The following is a 15049-nucleotide window of genomic DNA, read 5'->3' on the forward strand; positions in this document are numbered from 1 at the left end:
TAAATAAGCTCTCCCATCACACATCCTGGAAAACCTGTCATGTTACAGGGTTGTCGTACTCAAGAAGGGACAACAAAAACATGAAAATTCATGTTGTTATTTACAAGTATTTCAGTGTTTGTACTTACATTTCCTTCAGCTTTGAAGATGGAACTGGTGTGTTCTGGCCTCGAATTTACATCTTGGGCACTGCACATGTTTCCATAGTGTTTCCAAACAAAATATTTTTTTAAACTGACTTTTAAGGTCACCAAAATTGACCAGAAGTAACTTGACAATATACTCGTGAGACTGACAAAAACTATTTTGGAATTTAACAGTTACAGGTATTCTAGTAAATAGAAGAGGAACTTTAGTGTATTTATAATGTTTTACATGCAGGATATTGTGGAAGTGTAGCTTAACTTCATTAGTGTTAGTTTGACTTGTACCTGCAGTGTGCTTTGGGTACGGTAGCGAAGAAATTCTTTAAACACGTGTTTAAAGATTGAGTTCAGCTTCTCCTCAGAATTTTACATTCCTTGCCAATTATTTATTTTTGTTGAACTTCAGCCTCTCACTTTCTGGGGCTGCAGTAAACTGCAGGGATGAAGAAAAGTAAAAGGGAGTGAGTTTTGCTAGAACTGCTATATCTGTTCTAGCAAAATATAACTTACTAGTCTGAGGTAGAGATGTACAGAAGGTTCTGGAAGCACTGGTGCAGACTTTAGGGGGTTCTACAGTCACTGAAGTGCCAGAAAAGAGCTACAAATATTTGTCTTAAGTGCAGTCTTCATAAGCTTTTCAACTGGAATATTTCAACATCTGAGGTCAGAGTGGAGGGTTGAAGTGGAACTGTTCTAGCTGGGGGAGCAGGAATCTTCATTATTTTTCAGTTTTCAAACAGCAGTAAAGGACTGAAGTTCCAGTTCTTCCAGTTCTCCTTATGTGCCCTGCAGCTAAAAAGGCAGCTCCAGTAGTTGATCTTGGGGTTGAATTGGTCCTGAGGGTTTCTTTCTTGGCTTCAGCTGGTGATGATAATACAGAAATGAATGCAGAGTTGCTGTGGGTGTTTGAGATCAGCAGATGCATCTTGAATTACTCCAGCTAATGGCACAGGGTGCTGGGAGCATTTTGTAGAGCTTCACAAGGGTTTAGTGGGAGCAGCCCTGATTTCAGCAGGAGGTGTATGGATATAGTGCCAGTGGGATGCCAAGGACAGAGGAATCAAGCATGTGGAGATGCCATGCAAGAAGGCTCTTAAACCACTGTGTAGCTGTTAAGAAACTATTTTTCAAGCTGAAAAGTACTTCTAGGCCGTGCACTGTGGTGCATGCTGCCACTCCTGTTCTATTCCCATCTATTTCCATTTCTGTGTAGCTGCTTAATCTAATGAATACTCAGAGTTCCTTTTCAGAACTAATTTAAAAATAAACCCTTCTCAGTTTTGTTCTTGTATCAGTCCTCTACGTGCTGGTTTAATGTTTTTCTGTGAAAGCACTGTAATCTTTGATATTTCTTCATTAGGCATTGTCTTGGCAAGATCTGTTGTACTTCCTTTTGTCACTGAAAGCTGCCCTTTCCTCCCTGGCCCTGGGGTGACCTTCCTGTTGGAGCCTTGCGCCACTCAGGGTGGCCTCTGTTCTCTGACTCACTGCTTTCCACCTCATCCAAAAATACACAGTGGTCTCCTCTGGTTTTGCCTTGTGCCCAACTTCTTCCTCCTTCCTAGAATGGTCCACTAGTTTCCTGTCTTCTGCCTCATCACTTCAAATTTTGTACCAACTTTTCATGATGCTTGTTATTTCCTGTTCATCTCCTTTTCCACTGTTGTCTCAGGGAGTTATGTAGCCAGGGTTTCTTTAATATTTCTGGATTGCCTGAAGGCCTCATGGATTTTTAGAACTCTGATAATCTAAGCTATATTTAAAACTGACTGTATTAATATTTTGCTATGTCATTAATAGATATTTTTAATCACTTTTATAAAGACTTAGAAGCTAAACAGAAGTTGTTTTAAGAGTAGTCTGATTTTTTTTTGTTGGTTTCTCTAGATTTAGCTGGGACAATGCAAAGGTGAATTTAGCAATAATATTCAGAATTCTATTAGCAATCCAGCAGATGCTGACTGAAGCATTGGCTTTGAGGAGGAGCAAGGGACTAATGTCTGCCTGTGAAGGAAAACTTGGCTTATGCAGAACTGAAGTGGTGGTACCTGGAGTGAGGGGAATTTCTTGGACAGTCAGTCTTTGTCTATTGCAGAAACTTCCTTTAAAAAAAGTCTGTTTCCCAGCTGTATAACATAGGCAAGGTGAAAACTGTACTGTGCCCAAATAACCATTATATTTTGAGAGAGCTGGATCCTTAACATGCACATGCAGAGTGTACTGGCACAAAGCTGCTTGCAGAACCCTTGAGCTTAATGACTGATGTCTGTTGCAGGTGACGCAAGAGGAAGGCCAGCAGCTGGCACGGCAACTTAAAGTAATCTACATGGAAGCCTCAGCAAAAATCAGATTGAATGTAGACCAAGCTTTTCATGAACTTGTCAGAGTTATAAGGTATGGTAATTGAGACCAGATAATTCATGTCCATGTATTAATGGATAGCTGCAGCAAAGGTGTTGAAATGCACTGGGAAGTTGCTGGGAGGATTCTGCCTCTAAGCTTTAGCCAATAATCTTCATTATAAAACTCAGGTGCATTAGGAAAGGAATTTAATATATATTTGAAAGAGAATGTTGTTGTCTTAATCTTTCAGATTTTATTGATCACCCAGTCAGTAAATGTGATAAACTGCATCTGAGACTGGCCTTCTGTAAAAAAATTGGTTTCTTAAAAAAAAAACAAAACAAACCCAGAAGGTGAACTCAAAAACTATCACTTACTTAATCAGTAATTTGAATGTAAAAAGGAAGTGCATTCCCTATGAAAGTATAAAAAGAAAGTGTGGAATACAGTAGTTGTCTTTATTTATCTGCAAATTACTCTGTGAATTTAATTTGAAATACCTGTTTCCAGGAAATTTCAGGAACAAGAGTGCCCTCCTTCACCAGAGCCAACACGGAAAGAAAAAGACAAGAAAGGCTGCCATTGTGTTATTTTCTGAGAATCCCAAGAACCAAGCTATCAACTGCCAGATCATTTTTTTTCTTTCCATCATTTTACATCACTTCTGGTATTGGTCTAGCCTTATATGTGCATGTCCTAAAAGTGGTCACCAGAATAGCCTTAGTCCAAGAAGCTGGCAGAATAGTTCTTGAAGAAGACTCGGTCATCCTGGGGCAGACTTCAAACCAAAACACTAAGGCTGCTTCTCTAATACCACAGTTCCTTCCTTCTCTCCCTTCAGAGCTTGCACCTTGTGGAGTTTTATTCGCAAAGGAGATGAAACAAAACCATGTAGGACGAGGTGTTGAAGTCATGCATAAGTTGTCTCTTGTGAATTAATTTATTTTTACTTCTGACATTTCATTAGCTATTACAGAGACCTATATTGGAGTATAGAGAATACTTTTTAAAAAAGGGGTGGATTGGCTTTTTTTTGTTTGTTTCTGCCCTCAGTTAAATTAGACTTGAGTATTCAGCTAGCCTTAAGAAACCTACACTGAATTTCATTGTCAGCAAAAATTTTCATCTCTCATTTATGCTGCAGTTTTATTTTGGTGGCCAAAACATTCTACTGTATTTATTTTTTGAATCCAGAACAGCTACAGGATGATTACTACTACTCTTAGGATATGGCCAAATACCTGAGCTCATTCTGGATTGAGGCATTTCAGCTTATTAAGAAATTTCACATTATGTTTGAAAACAAATTGTGTCTTCCTTTGTATTTCTGGGTAAGGGATTAAGGAAAACTAAAATTGTAGCTGTTTTTGTTTCATGTGATATAAAAACGAATTTGATCTTTCCATTGTCAGAGATGATTAAATGTTTTTGCTATATACTTTTATACATTATTTTCTTATCAAACTAGTTAACAAGTATTTTTATATGTTTGTAAGCAAATATGCTTTCACAGCATAACTTGTGTATATGTAAAGATGAGTATTTAATTCTCACAGTTCACTTTTAACTGACAAAATGTGGGATTTGCCAAACTGTGGTAAATTTCTCCTTACTCTCCTGGTTATCCCCAAGAGTGGCCAATTATGTGCCTGCCCAGCACACCTATAGAGTAAAATCTAGTGTTGTGTTTTAATGAATTTCAGTATCCCTTACTAAAGACTGACCATTATGTGAATTATTAAACTGTAAGACTTTTAACTGATTGTTTAGTTAAACTGTGGATGGTTGTTTAAATTTGAGTTCTGTGGATTGTGTTTAAACAATTCAAGAGTATGGTCCCTGATATTGAAATACTGAGTGGTATTGCACAGTTGTCACCTTAACTGAATGTGTCCAACAGTTCTTTGAAACTTGATTATTAAGCAAACCCTTGTATAACTTCAGGTGCTAGAATTAAAGATGATCTAACCATTTTTGGGGGGGTAAACACACTGCCTCTTTCTGAATCTCTTCCAAAACCTGCATTTTTTGGAGGGTAGGGGGGAAAAGGGAGTGATGGAACCTGGCTAGGGTATAGCAACACATCTGCAACAGCATTTTCCTCCAGCTTGGAAGTAAAGAAACTTCATTTTCAAGAAACATTTCAGCTTAAGTCATGACAGATGACAAAAGCTGATGTTTGCTTTGGCTTGAAGTGTGCAGTCAGTGGTCCAGTCTACAATCCTTGTGTTTTCAGGCTGTGCTCACTGTCAGGTGCTCTGCCATAAATCTGGAAGTGTCTCCTGAGAAAACAGGGCTGAAACAAGTTCCAGGTACCTTTACAGCAGCAAGGCATTAAACCTTGGATTCAAGCTACTTCCAGGCATTGCAGAGGAATTCAAGTTTGTTTTAATGTAATTTAGATTAGCTTGTGCAATGCAGTTTTGAGAGAGTGGGTAGCTTCCCCTCCCTGCTGGATTTATTGGTTGATGAAAGGCTACTTAGGAGGAGTGTGGGGAAGATTCAAACAAGGAATTACAGTGGAAACACATTTGGGAGATGCATTGCATTTTTCAAGTCAAATGTAAGAAATTACAGCCTGTAGCAAACACCACGTGTTTTCTTAACTATGTAAAGCTCTCTGGAGGTAAATCACTGAATATGTGGCTTTAGAATGAGTTAAGACAACAGATTACAGCATGTGTGCTGAGACTGAACTTGTTCAGTGAACATATCTTTAGATTTTATAATTTTCTCCTTTATTTTTCAATCTTTCACTCATGGTAGAATGGCTTTAAGTAGTGGAGTGTTACAAAAATAAGGTTTTTAACATGCAGCTCCTTATAGCTGATGGAGAAGGTGGTAGAGCTCCACCTGGAGAGATGGATAACTTTGAGGAGGTTGTTGCTAAAGAACCTACACATGCTAAGCCACGTTGTAAACATGGTGAACCTTACAAACAAAATAAACAACCCTGGCACCACCACCAGCAGCTGCTGTGCAAAGTTTATTAACTAAGACATGTGCATGTGCTTTTTAAGGCTTCTGTTGGAGAGAATGTGCAGAGAAATCTCTGTGTGATGTTATCATCTCTTTTCAAGACTGTGGCACTTCAAGGAGATGTTAAATGTAGGCATTTGGATCCTACTCTTCAGACATGAAGTAAATATTTAGAAAGGTAATAGAGATTTTTAGTCTGTAATGGTGTTCTAGGTGGTTGTGAGTTCAAAACAGCTGAAGGTATTTCAATTATTTGCTTTTCTAATTGTTGTAGCTGAAGGTAATGGTGAAAAATGATGTTTCTGGCCCTGGTGTGGTGCTTGAAATGATATAATAGGAACCTTGTCAGTCTTTTTAAAAGTAGTAGCTGTGATCCATAGGCCTTGGATTGGTTGTAAATTTACAGCATTGCCACTTTGCTGTAGGATCAAGTTTAGCTGACAGTCCAAGAGAGATTCTTACAACTTTTCCTGGCAGAAGAAATGCTTTAAGATTTGTCACTTATGTTTGTAGTCACTTCAGTTCAAGGCTGCACCATAAATCTATTAAACTTGCAGGTCAGGAATCTAAAGAGCTTAAAATGTACCCAGAAATGTTCTCCTGTTCTTCCTAGAGCACAGGGTAGGGTCTGGATCTGTGTTTCAAAGCACAAAATAACACCTCTTTCTGGCCTCTCACACTGCTGAACCTGCTGCTCCACTGGATGAGGAGTGGGGTTGATGTGCTCATAGGCAAAAGCCTTTTTATGCATGGGAGCATGAGATGAGCTGTTGTGAAAGGGTTAATAAAGCAAAACACATTTGGAAGGTGTTAACTCCCACTAATGCCAAGGAAAACTCTGACTTTAATGCACGGCCTTGTGGTTAGTCATCATTGATAAGGTTCAAGTCTGGATTATAACAAAAATATTGGCTAAGGTTCTTCTGACATCATTTATGTGACACGACTTCACCCGGGGTGTTGTGTAGTCGCTGACTGGCCTTGCCACATCTTGTTACAAGACCTTGATGAACTTACTCCAAACAGGAGGCTTTTGAAGTCAGTCACCACAAGCCCAGCACTGCCAAAAATTATCTGCACTTATTCCTTAGAAGTTCATTGCTGGGAAAGGGTTAGGCTGAACAGAATGCATTTGCACTTGGTTTATGTATAGGTTTTGACGTTGGTTACCCTCACATACCAAAACCATGATAAAAGAAACACTCAAACAGAGTTTAGGAAAACAACCAAGCTGGAAATAGGGGGGCATGGGAGCGTTTCCTTCATTACTGCACTGACCACAGCAGGGCAGCAGCCTGCCAAAACATGAAGGCTTAAAATTGTTGAGATGGGCTCTTGCTCAGGGCATCCTGGATGGTAAATGCACTGTTTATCACTTTGTAAGTGTGGCTTTTCCTGCCTTCTTACCTGTGTCTATTGTAAAGTCAAGTTAAAATTGCAGGCTTGAAGCGAATTCAGGGTTCTGCATTGTGGTAAGTAGAGATCTTAATCCCAACGTTGTGTACACATGTTGGAAGGGCCAGAAAACTCCAGAAAATTCTTGATCCTTAAATAGCCTTGTAGAGCTCTGACCATGGGAACACTTGCAGGCAACAGGTCAGGTGCAGAAATGAGGATGGGGGGTAGTTAGAGTAACCTTTAGCTGGGAAGATGAAAAATTTTAAATGAGAAACCATAGATGTGGAAAAGGTGAGGGATTAAACCACAAGGAAAACTTAATACTCAGGGACAACATTGTGAATATGTGCTGGGCTTGCTTTCTCTTCTAGACTTTGCTGTTTCTTGCTTGCTATTCTAGACTTTTAAGACTTCAGTTATTAAAGGTTTGAGAGACTCTTACTTATTTATAGTGACATTAGCACTTCTTAAATTACTACATTTAAAAAAAATGCTTCTGAGGTTGTAGAGGGAGAAACTAGCAAGCAACGTGCAAACACCAAAAATGCAAGTAGAGAGGGTGATTAAACCTCATAATTCATTATTTCTTAGTGCAAAGCATGGATTAGGGTGTGCTAAACCCAGTTTTCACATCAGTTAAACTGAACAGAAGAGCAGTAGAGCACAATCACGTCTCTGAATGCCCCGGGCTCTCCTACAGACCACCACGAGATGGCACCAGGGGCAGCCCTTCGCTGGGAAGTGCTGCTCTCCCGGGATCCCGTACAGAGTCCAAGCGCCTGCTCTTACTGACAGGGTAGGAATGCAAAGCTGTTCATCTGTAATTAAACCGGGCCGTGTGTCAGGGCTATTTCAGAGTAATTGTTTTCCATGGTTTCTGTAAAATCCTGATGGTCAGTAGCTGGGGAAAAACAGTGGTTTTATAAATAGTGGTTCTGAAGAAATTGATTTGAAAAGCAGGAAGGATGCTTACAAGTCTAAAACATTAGATGTGTATTAATTAAAATATAGTACAAATTCTTAATTTCTTCAGAGTTTGCCAACTTTTATAGTTGCCAGCTATGTTGGGAATATCAGAGACAAAGCAAAAATGGGTGATATTTGTGTATCATTAGTAACAATAATAACAATAAAGAACATACAATTTGCAGTCAGAAAGTTACGTGTAAACATTTCATGTTCAGCTAAATAATACATCCGTGATGATTACTAAAACCAAATTTTGTTGTGTTTGTAGGATATGTGGGAAAGCATCTGTCACTGCCAGGTTCTAAGGTTTGGGCTCTTCCATTGCTGCCAGGAGCTGCTTTGTTATGACTTCTTTTGCACTGACCACAGTGCAAAAGACTACTTTTTGCAGCAGTATTATTTGTAATGAATGTCCTTGAAGGGCTGGTCTGCTTTGGGATGACTTCTTTGCAGCAGTATTATTTGTAATGAATGTCCTTGAAGGGCTGGGGAGTGGAAATAGAAAATACACACCTGTTTCCCACTTGTGGCACCAGAGCAATCCCTTAGAACTCCTATGTGACATCTTCATATTGCTAGGACTGAATGTGACATATTCCAGACCATTCCCCTCTGTTTGTCTTTCAGGAATTAGGGTTAGGACAAGGAAGATGGGGAGCTATTGCTGGGTGATTTAGTAACAGTAGACACAGTACCCAGAGCCTCCTCTGCCTCTTGACCAAGCTGATTTCCAAGGTCTATGTGAGGAGGTAGAATGAGGAGAAGAGGCAGGGGCAGTGGATAAGGATCAAGGCAGGGGTTATTTTGGAGGACTTGACCCATAGAAATGCACAGGGACCTGATGGACCCATCCAAGATGGAGAGAACACCTGCTGATGCACTCACAAGATGCTGGGACATCTTTCATGAGCATCTTTAATGGAAATTCCATTGGGAAATGGAAATCCCAGAGAAATTCCTGGTGGCTGGAGGAAAGCAAGTGGTGCCCCCCTTCTCAAGCAAGGCGTGGGAAACAATGCAGGGAACTGCAGGGAGTCATCCTTCCTTCTGTGCATGGGAAGTCACGCAATGAGTCCTCCAGGAACATGCTTCTGGGCACTAAAGAGAAATGGTTGGGAATGGTCTGTGTAAATGTGTGAATTCACTGGAGTCAGCCACACCTGACCACCAGGATTTCCCTCTGTGGTGAAGTGACTGAATCTGTGGATGAGGAGAGAGCAGTGTATGCTTTTACCTCAACTCAGCAAGCCTTTCAACACTGTTTCCCACCCTCTTTTGATATCAAGGTTCAGGGTGTTGTGGGCTGGGTAAAGCACTGACTGATGGATTGGGCTCAGAGGGAGTGATGGTTCTCAGTGTGTCCCAGGCTGACCTCCAGGCAGAGTCTGGTGACAAGAGAAATGCTGCAGGGGTCTCACCTGGCATCTTGAACATTTTGCCAGTGACCCGAAGGAGACAACTCAGTGCACTCTTAACATATTTGCAAGTGACACCATGCTGGGGAGAACCAGCTGGTGAGCTTGGGCACGGGGCTGCTGGAGGAACAGGTCAAGGGGAACCCTTGGAATTTTAGAAGAACAAAGGCAAAGACCTTTTTAAAATCAGAAGTTTTCTTTAAAGCAGCTTAGAACTCCAGCAGAGCTCTGTGACTTACCTGGGGGTCAGGTTTGCACTCGTGCATGCCAGGAAGTTTGCACTGGACCATAGTGGCTGCCCAGAGTAAGCCAGGCTTGCATTGCTGGTTCCAGCTCATCGGAGATCCAGAAAGAAGAAACAGGAGCAGTGGCTTATGCAGTTGATGTGTTTTAGAGGGTTAGCCAGATACTTCTGTTATATTTTAGAATGTGTGAAATGCTGTTTCCCATTTCAGACAAGTTGCTTGTTGAGTGGGACGTCAAGGAGACAAATGGTGAAGTCTTGCAGCTCAGATGTTCTAAATGAACCATGAAATAGGTATTGTACATTGTGTGCAGAAGGACAAGGGGCTTTGGTCTTTAATTATGGACTGCTGCCTATGAACGAGGAATAAATACATTACAAGGCTTTTGCAGTTTGGTTTCCAACTGGTCACCTGCCAGAAGATTCTGCTGCTTTAATATCCATACATGGATCCTCTGAAATAGTGCCCTGCACAAGAGCAGACCTCTACTGTGGTTTTATGGTCTAGTGAAGAATTTTGTAATTCAAAACTCTTCTCAGCCTGAGCAGGATCAAGTGACTTTTTTTCCATATCTGGCAATTACATTAATTTCAGAACAACATTAAAAGCCTGGAAAGTGTAACTGTTGTGTTCCAGGGTGAAATCTGTCACTGTTTTTCACAAACCTGAGATGTGAAAGGGTTGATGGCTGCCGGGCGATTTGTTGATGCTTTTTTGCCTGCTCTACTGAAAATGACAGTGTTTTTTGCCCTTTGAAATGTGGTCACCGCCTCATTTTTGGCTTGTGTCACTACACTGAGATGACAAAGTTCCCATTTTCCAGTAGAGGGGACAGCATGTGGGCATGTGTCTGGATTTCAAACTCACTTTTTGGTGTTTTCATATTCTGTTTACCTAAGGTAATCCAAATTTCTCATGACATTTAAACAACGGTCATGTATTTTGTAAGCTTTAAAAATTAATTTTTAAAAGAGTAAATTCATTGGATTTTTAATTTGTTTTGATATTTTCATACACCCACACTCCCCCCCCCCCCCCCCCCCCCCCCTCCCCCAGGTTCATTCTGATTTATAAAGCCTAAGGAGTCTTTTTTAATGCTTCTGGTACTGAATTCCTTCTCTAGAAAAATGCCTTATGGAAGAAATTCTTTACTGTGAGGGTGCTGAGGCACTAGAACAGGTTGCCCAGGGAAGCTGTGGATGCCTCTTCCCTGGAAGTGTTCAAAGCCAAGCTGGCCTTGAGCAGCCTGGTCTAGTGGGAGATGTCACTGCCTATGGTAGGGGGCTGGAAAGAGATGCTCTTTGATTTCCCTTCCAACCCAAACCACCCTATGGTTTAAAATCTCTGTATTAGAAGCCAGTCAATGTCAGTCCTTATTCAGGACAGGGCTGCCTGGCTGGCTGCTTAGCCACTGTCTGAGGTAGCTGCAGAAATCTGGGATTGTTGGTACGTGTTTGAGGACACAACCAAACGAGGCATCAACAGTTTCCTTCTGAATGCTGGAGTCAGCAGGAACCAAGGAGGAACAGGAACCAAGGAGGAACACACGTAGTGCAGGGCAGGGATTTAAACCAGCAGGAACCAAGGAGGAACAGGAATGGGAACACACGTAGTGCAGGGCAGGGATTTAAAACACCTTTACTAATACCTGCTTCTGTACTGGGGCTGATGCCTTTGCTCCTGCTGCATAAATTGGAAAAAAACCCAATTATTGTGGTTTTGTTGAACCTGCATTTCAGTTGGTAAAGCTCAGGACTTCTTTCACGGATAGGAGGATGCCAGAGGGATGAATGCAATATAAAACTCCCCAGCAGATGGGGACTGGAATTTCCCAAAGAGTGGCGCTGCCAGCTGACTCTTGAGGGGCTTCAGGGCTGACACAAACTGCTGCAGCCTTGAGGGAAACATTGGGAAGCTGCTGGTTCCCAGAGGAGGGGAACGTGGTGGGTTGGAGCATCGTTGTCCAGAGCTGCTTTGTGCCTTCTTTAACATAAGGGAAACTCCAAATTTTCAGAGCAATTTTTATATTTCAGCTTTTTAGTTTTATTGATTAACAAAGCAGTACCTGACAGAAGGCCACTATACTCATCCATTGGCACAGTCTTATGTTTTATATCCCACCATTTCAGTACCTGTGGGAAATCAGGATATATTTCAGAGAGGAGTAGAGGATGAAAGGGGCTAATGAATTACTACGAGATTGCCTTAGCAGTTTACACTGTACAGATGGATGAAACCACCATGCTGTCCTTTCAGCAATATGGTCCATGAGGGAGACTGAGCCTGCTAAAAAAATACAGATCAGCACCCACACTGCTGTGGACTTCCTCTGCTTTAGTAATTACAGTATTTTCTATAGAGCAAGTATAGCATATGCATTATATATATATATATATATATATATATAGAGTAAATACAGTATTTTCTCGCTCTTAAAAAGAAGGAAGAAGTTGAGCTCTCAAGAATACATTGCCAGTTTCTTACACTTGTGAAGACTGGGACTTTAAAGCCACCGTGGATGGCACGGTCAGGTTTCCAAACACTTCCAGCAGAAGATTACCAGAGGGTTGGGTCATCCTGTGGCTGTGTAGGAATAGGGACATTGCAGTGTGGAGGCTGCAGGGCCAGTGTGGGTGTCTCCCAGGCTGTCTTGGTTGCTGCTAGGAAAGCTGTGCTGCTTCAGGTTTCTTTCTGCAAGACGTAAATTGTCATGCTGGCTTCTTTGCAAAATGCCTGGAGCCTGACGAATGAAGTTGTTTATTGTATCAGGAGCAGCATAAAATCATAATGGCTCTTGGAGGGAATTTTTAGAAGCTGCATTATCCTTTGAAAGGAAGATGAAATACAGAATTATGCCAGATGCTCTTAAGGATGTAAATACCCTCCTTTCAGGCAAAATCGTTAAGCCCAACTTCCATAAGCTTTACTTTGGCAGGGTAACGTGAAGGAAAGTGGAAAAGCAGACAGGCACGTTCCTCCTTCCTGAGTTCCCTGCATAAAGCATTATGTTGTCCAAGGCACTGGCTTATGGAGTCCCCAGCAGGGATGCTGGGTGTCCTGGAGTGGCCACTGCCTGTCCCATTGCTGCGTGTTTCTCCTCGTTTTAACAAGTTGCTCCACAAGCCTTTTGTGCTGTTGTCTTTTTGTTTTTTTAATTTTAGAATTATGCAGTGTTTTTTCACAGGCATCTCATGCTTCTTGTAAGGCAGCAGAGCTCCTGTGGGGATGCAGGATCTGCAGTGCTGTTCCTGTGTCTGTGGGCCCAAATCTCCTAAGCAAGGTCCAGATGTTTGTTCTGCAGGGGAGTGCACTGTCCAGGTGTGAAAGAGTTTGTAACTGGTTTTCCTGGAGGTTTTCCTGGACCTGTCTTAGAATCTGTCTGGTTACTGAATGAGAACTGGCATGTTTTGTTCAAGCCAGCCTGACTCCTCTGGAGCTGCGGTTCAGGCTGAGCTGCACTAGTCTACTGGTGTCCCCAAATGTCATCCTGGCACTGTCCCAAGCTGGAAGCAGTGGGTGTCTCACATCATGGGACAGTGGCACCCTGAAAAATCCCCCTACAATGGTGCTTAGGAGACCAAATCTTCCCTGTCCTTCTCTCCCCCCATCTCTTCCTCACCTGCAGAACTCAGTTTGAACGCGGGCAGCCCCTCGGGAGGACAAAGGCAGGAACTTTTTTGTCGAAGCAGCAGGGCAGGGACATTAATGCGCGACCCTGTGGCAGGGCAGCGCCTGCAGACCTGGGAGCATCCTCACCTCCGGGAAGCAGCCCCGAGGGCTTGGAGAAATCCCTGCTTGCGTAAGCACTAATTAGCGCCGCTGAAGGACTCCTAATCTCATTGAGCAACTCTTTGGGGTGCTGGGGGCAGCGTCGGTCCTGTTGATACAATATATATATATATATGCATAATCACAGAGCGGGGATGCCCAAAAAGCACACTTAAAGTCAAGAATATTTCTAGAACATCTAATCTGGAGTTTAGGTTGTGTTCTTGATTTTGCACTGTTAAACCTGTTAGGCTCCATCCAGTGACTCAGCAGGTACTTTGCCATTTGTCTGCAGGGAAATGCAGCACCAGCCTGTTCGCTGCAGCCCTGCTGCCAGTTTAATTTCTGTGGTATTTCAACAGCTCAAGCCAGTATACCAGATGACATTTATTTGGGTGATAAAATCATTTGCCGTATTCTGAACACCTGAAACAAGGAAGATTTTTTGTCTTTTCAGTGCTCAGTTCCAGTCTTTCTCCCAGCTGGCACTGGGATGGGGAGTCCGTGGGGCAGCTTCTCAGTGCTTTTAAGAACTGGAATGTTATCACTGCTCCAGCGTTCATATGCTGTAACCCAGAAGCCCCTGTAACCCTTGCTCCCCCCGGATTAAACGTGCTTGCTTTGAGACGTCCCTGCATCTGCAGCGGTCAGAGGGAATCTCTGGAAGCAGGGAGCAGACGTGACTCATTTCAGATGTCTGTGGATGCTGCCGTGCTCAAACACATGGTGACACATGCCCTGAAGCACTGGGAGCAGAGCGAATGACAAGAAAACCATTTCTCCCTCTGACTGAATTCCAGCATGGATCTCATTTGTGTTGCAGCCCCTTGCACGCGCTCATGAGTGCCCCAGCTTTGCCATCCAAACCTTTCTGAAAATTTCAGCTTTGAAGTGATATTGTCAGCAATGCAGGCTGTGGGGTCAGGGGCACGAGCAGAGCTGGGACACTCGCAGAGGAAAGTCACTGCCCAGCAGCAGGACCTGGAGCCGCTCACAATCGATCACAGGGAAAGGCTTCACTGTCAGTCATTAGCATTTGTTTTGAGTTAGTGAAACAAGAATTAACACACAGCAGAAGGGTTGGGAGACTTTGCATTCAGGGAGCTGTCACCCATGGAGCTGTCACCCATGTGCAGGAAGCAGGGAGACACCCTGGGAAGCTAATCTGCTGCCCAGAGTATTTTTCTGAGGACTCTCAAGCTGTTGTTTACCCCCAGCAGAGCAGTGGTGACCATTCTTGGCTCTACTCTGGAGTGCCTCTTCTTGTGAGGATGTGTGTGAAGGGGTCCCCTGAGGCAGGCACAGGCAAGCTCTCCAAGAACTACTCTGCCAAAATTTGATGGGGAGGGGTGGTTTTGATGTGTTACCTGTGTAGAGAGGCTGTGCTTGCCCTGAGGTTCAGCATGGTCAGCCCCAAATCTTTGCATCCCACCTGCCTCAGCAGGCTGGGACAAGACAGCTCTAGGTGAATGGCTGTGTTTGCACTGTCACAATGAACCGCTGTGGCTGACATTCTCCTGCTCAATGCTTTGGTCCAGGACGAGTGAGAAGGAGCCTGAGGTGCCAGTGAGCTACACTTTGAATAAGGCATGTGAAGAGGAGAGCAGCCAACCTGTGCTCCTTGTTTTTACTGATGTTCCTTGAGGGGTTTGTTTCTGACAGAGGCTTCTCTGGGCTACAGGGGCTCATCAGGATGATTTTCAGCTGCTCCCATGTGGAAAATGTTGGCCTGAGTAATCCCACAGAGAAGCAAATGGTTTCAGTTTGCCCATTTCCAAATGTCTCA

At 42.8% G+C, this 15049-nt stretch overlaps 1 protein-coding gene across 1 annotated transcript in view; it reads left to right on the forward strand.

The window, feature by feature from the left end:
* RRAS2 (RAS related 2) overlaps positions 1-5460 on the forward strand; it is a 43967-nt gene extending 38507 nt beyond the window's left edge. Inside the window, exons 5-6 of the mRNA XM_041415054.1 lie at positions 2422-2540; positions 3000-5460. Coding sequence (XP_041270988.1) covers positions 2422-2540; positions 3000-3087 — 207 coding nt within the window. The 3' untranslated portion in view covers positions 3088-5460. The remainder of the gene's footprint in view (positions 1-2421; positions 2541-2999) is intronic.
* Positions 5461-15049: the final 9589 nt, after the last annotated feature.

This window comes from Onychostruthus taczanowskii, unplaced genomic scaffold (genome assembly GCF_017590055.1).
Source record: "Onychostruthus taczanowskii isolate IOZ18803 unplaced genomic scaffold, ASM1759005v1 scaffold49, whole genome shotgun sequence".
Classification (NCBI taxonomy): domain Eukaryota; kingdom Metazoa; phylum Chordata; class Aves; order Passeriformes; family Passeridae; genus Onychostruthus; species Onychostruthus taczanowskii.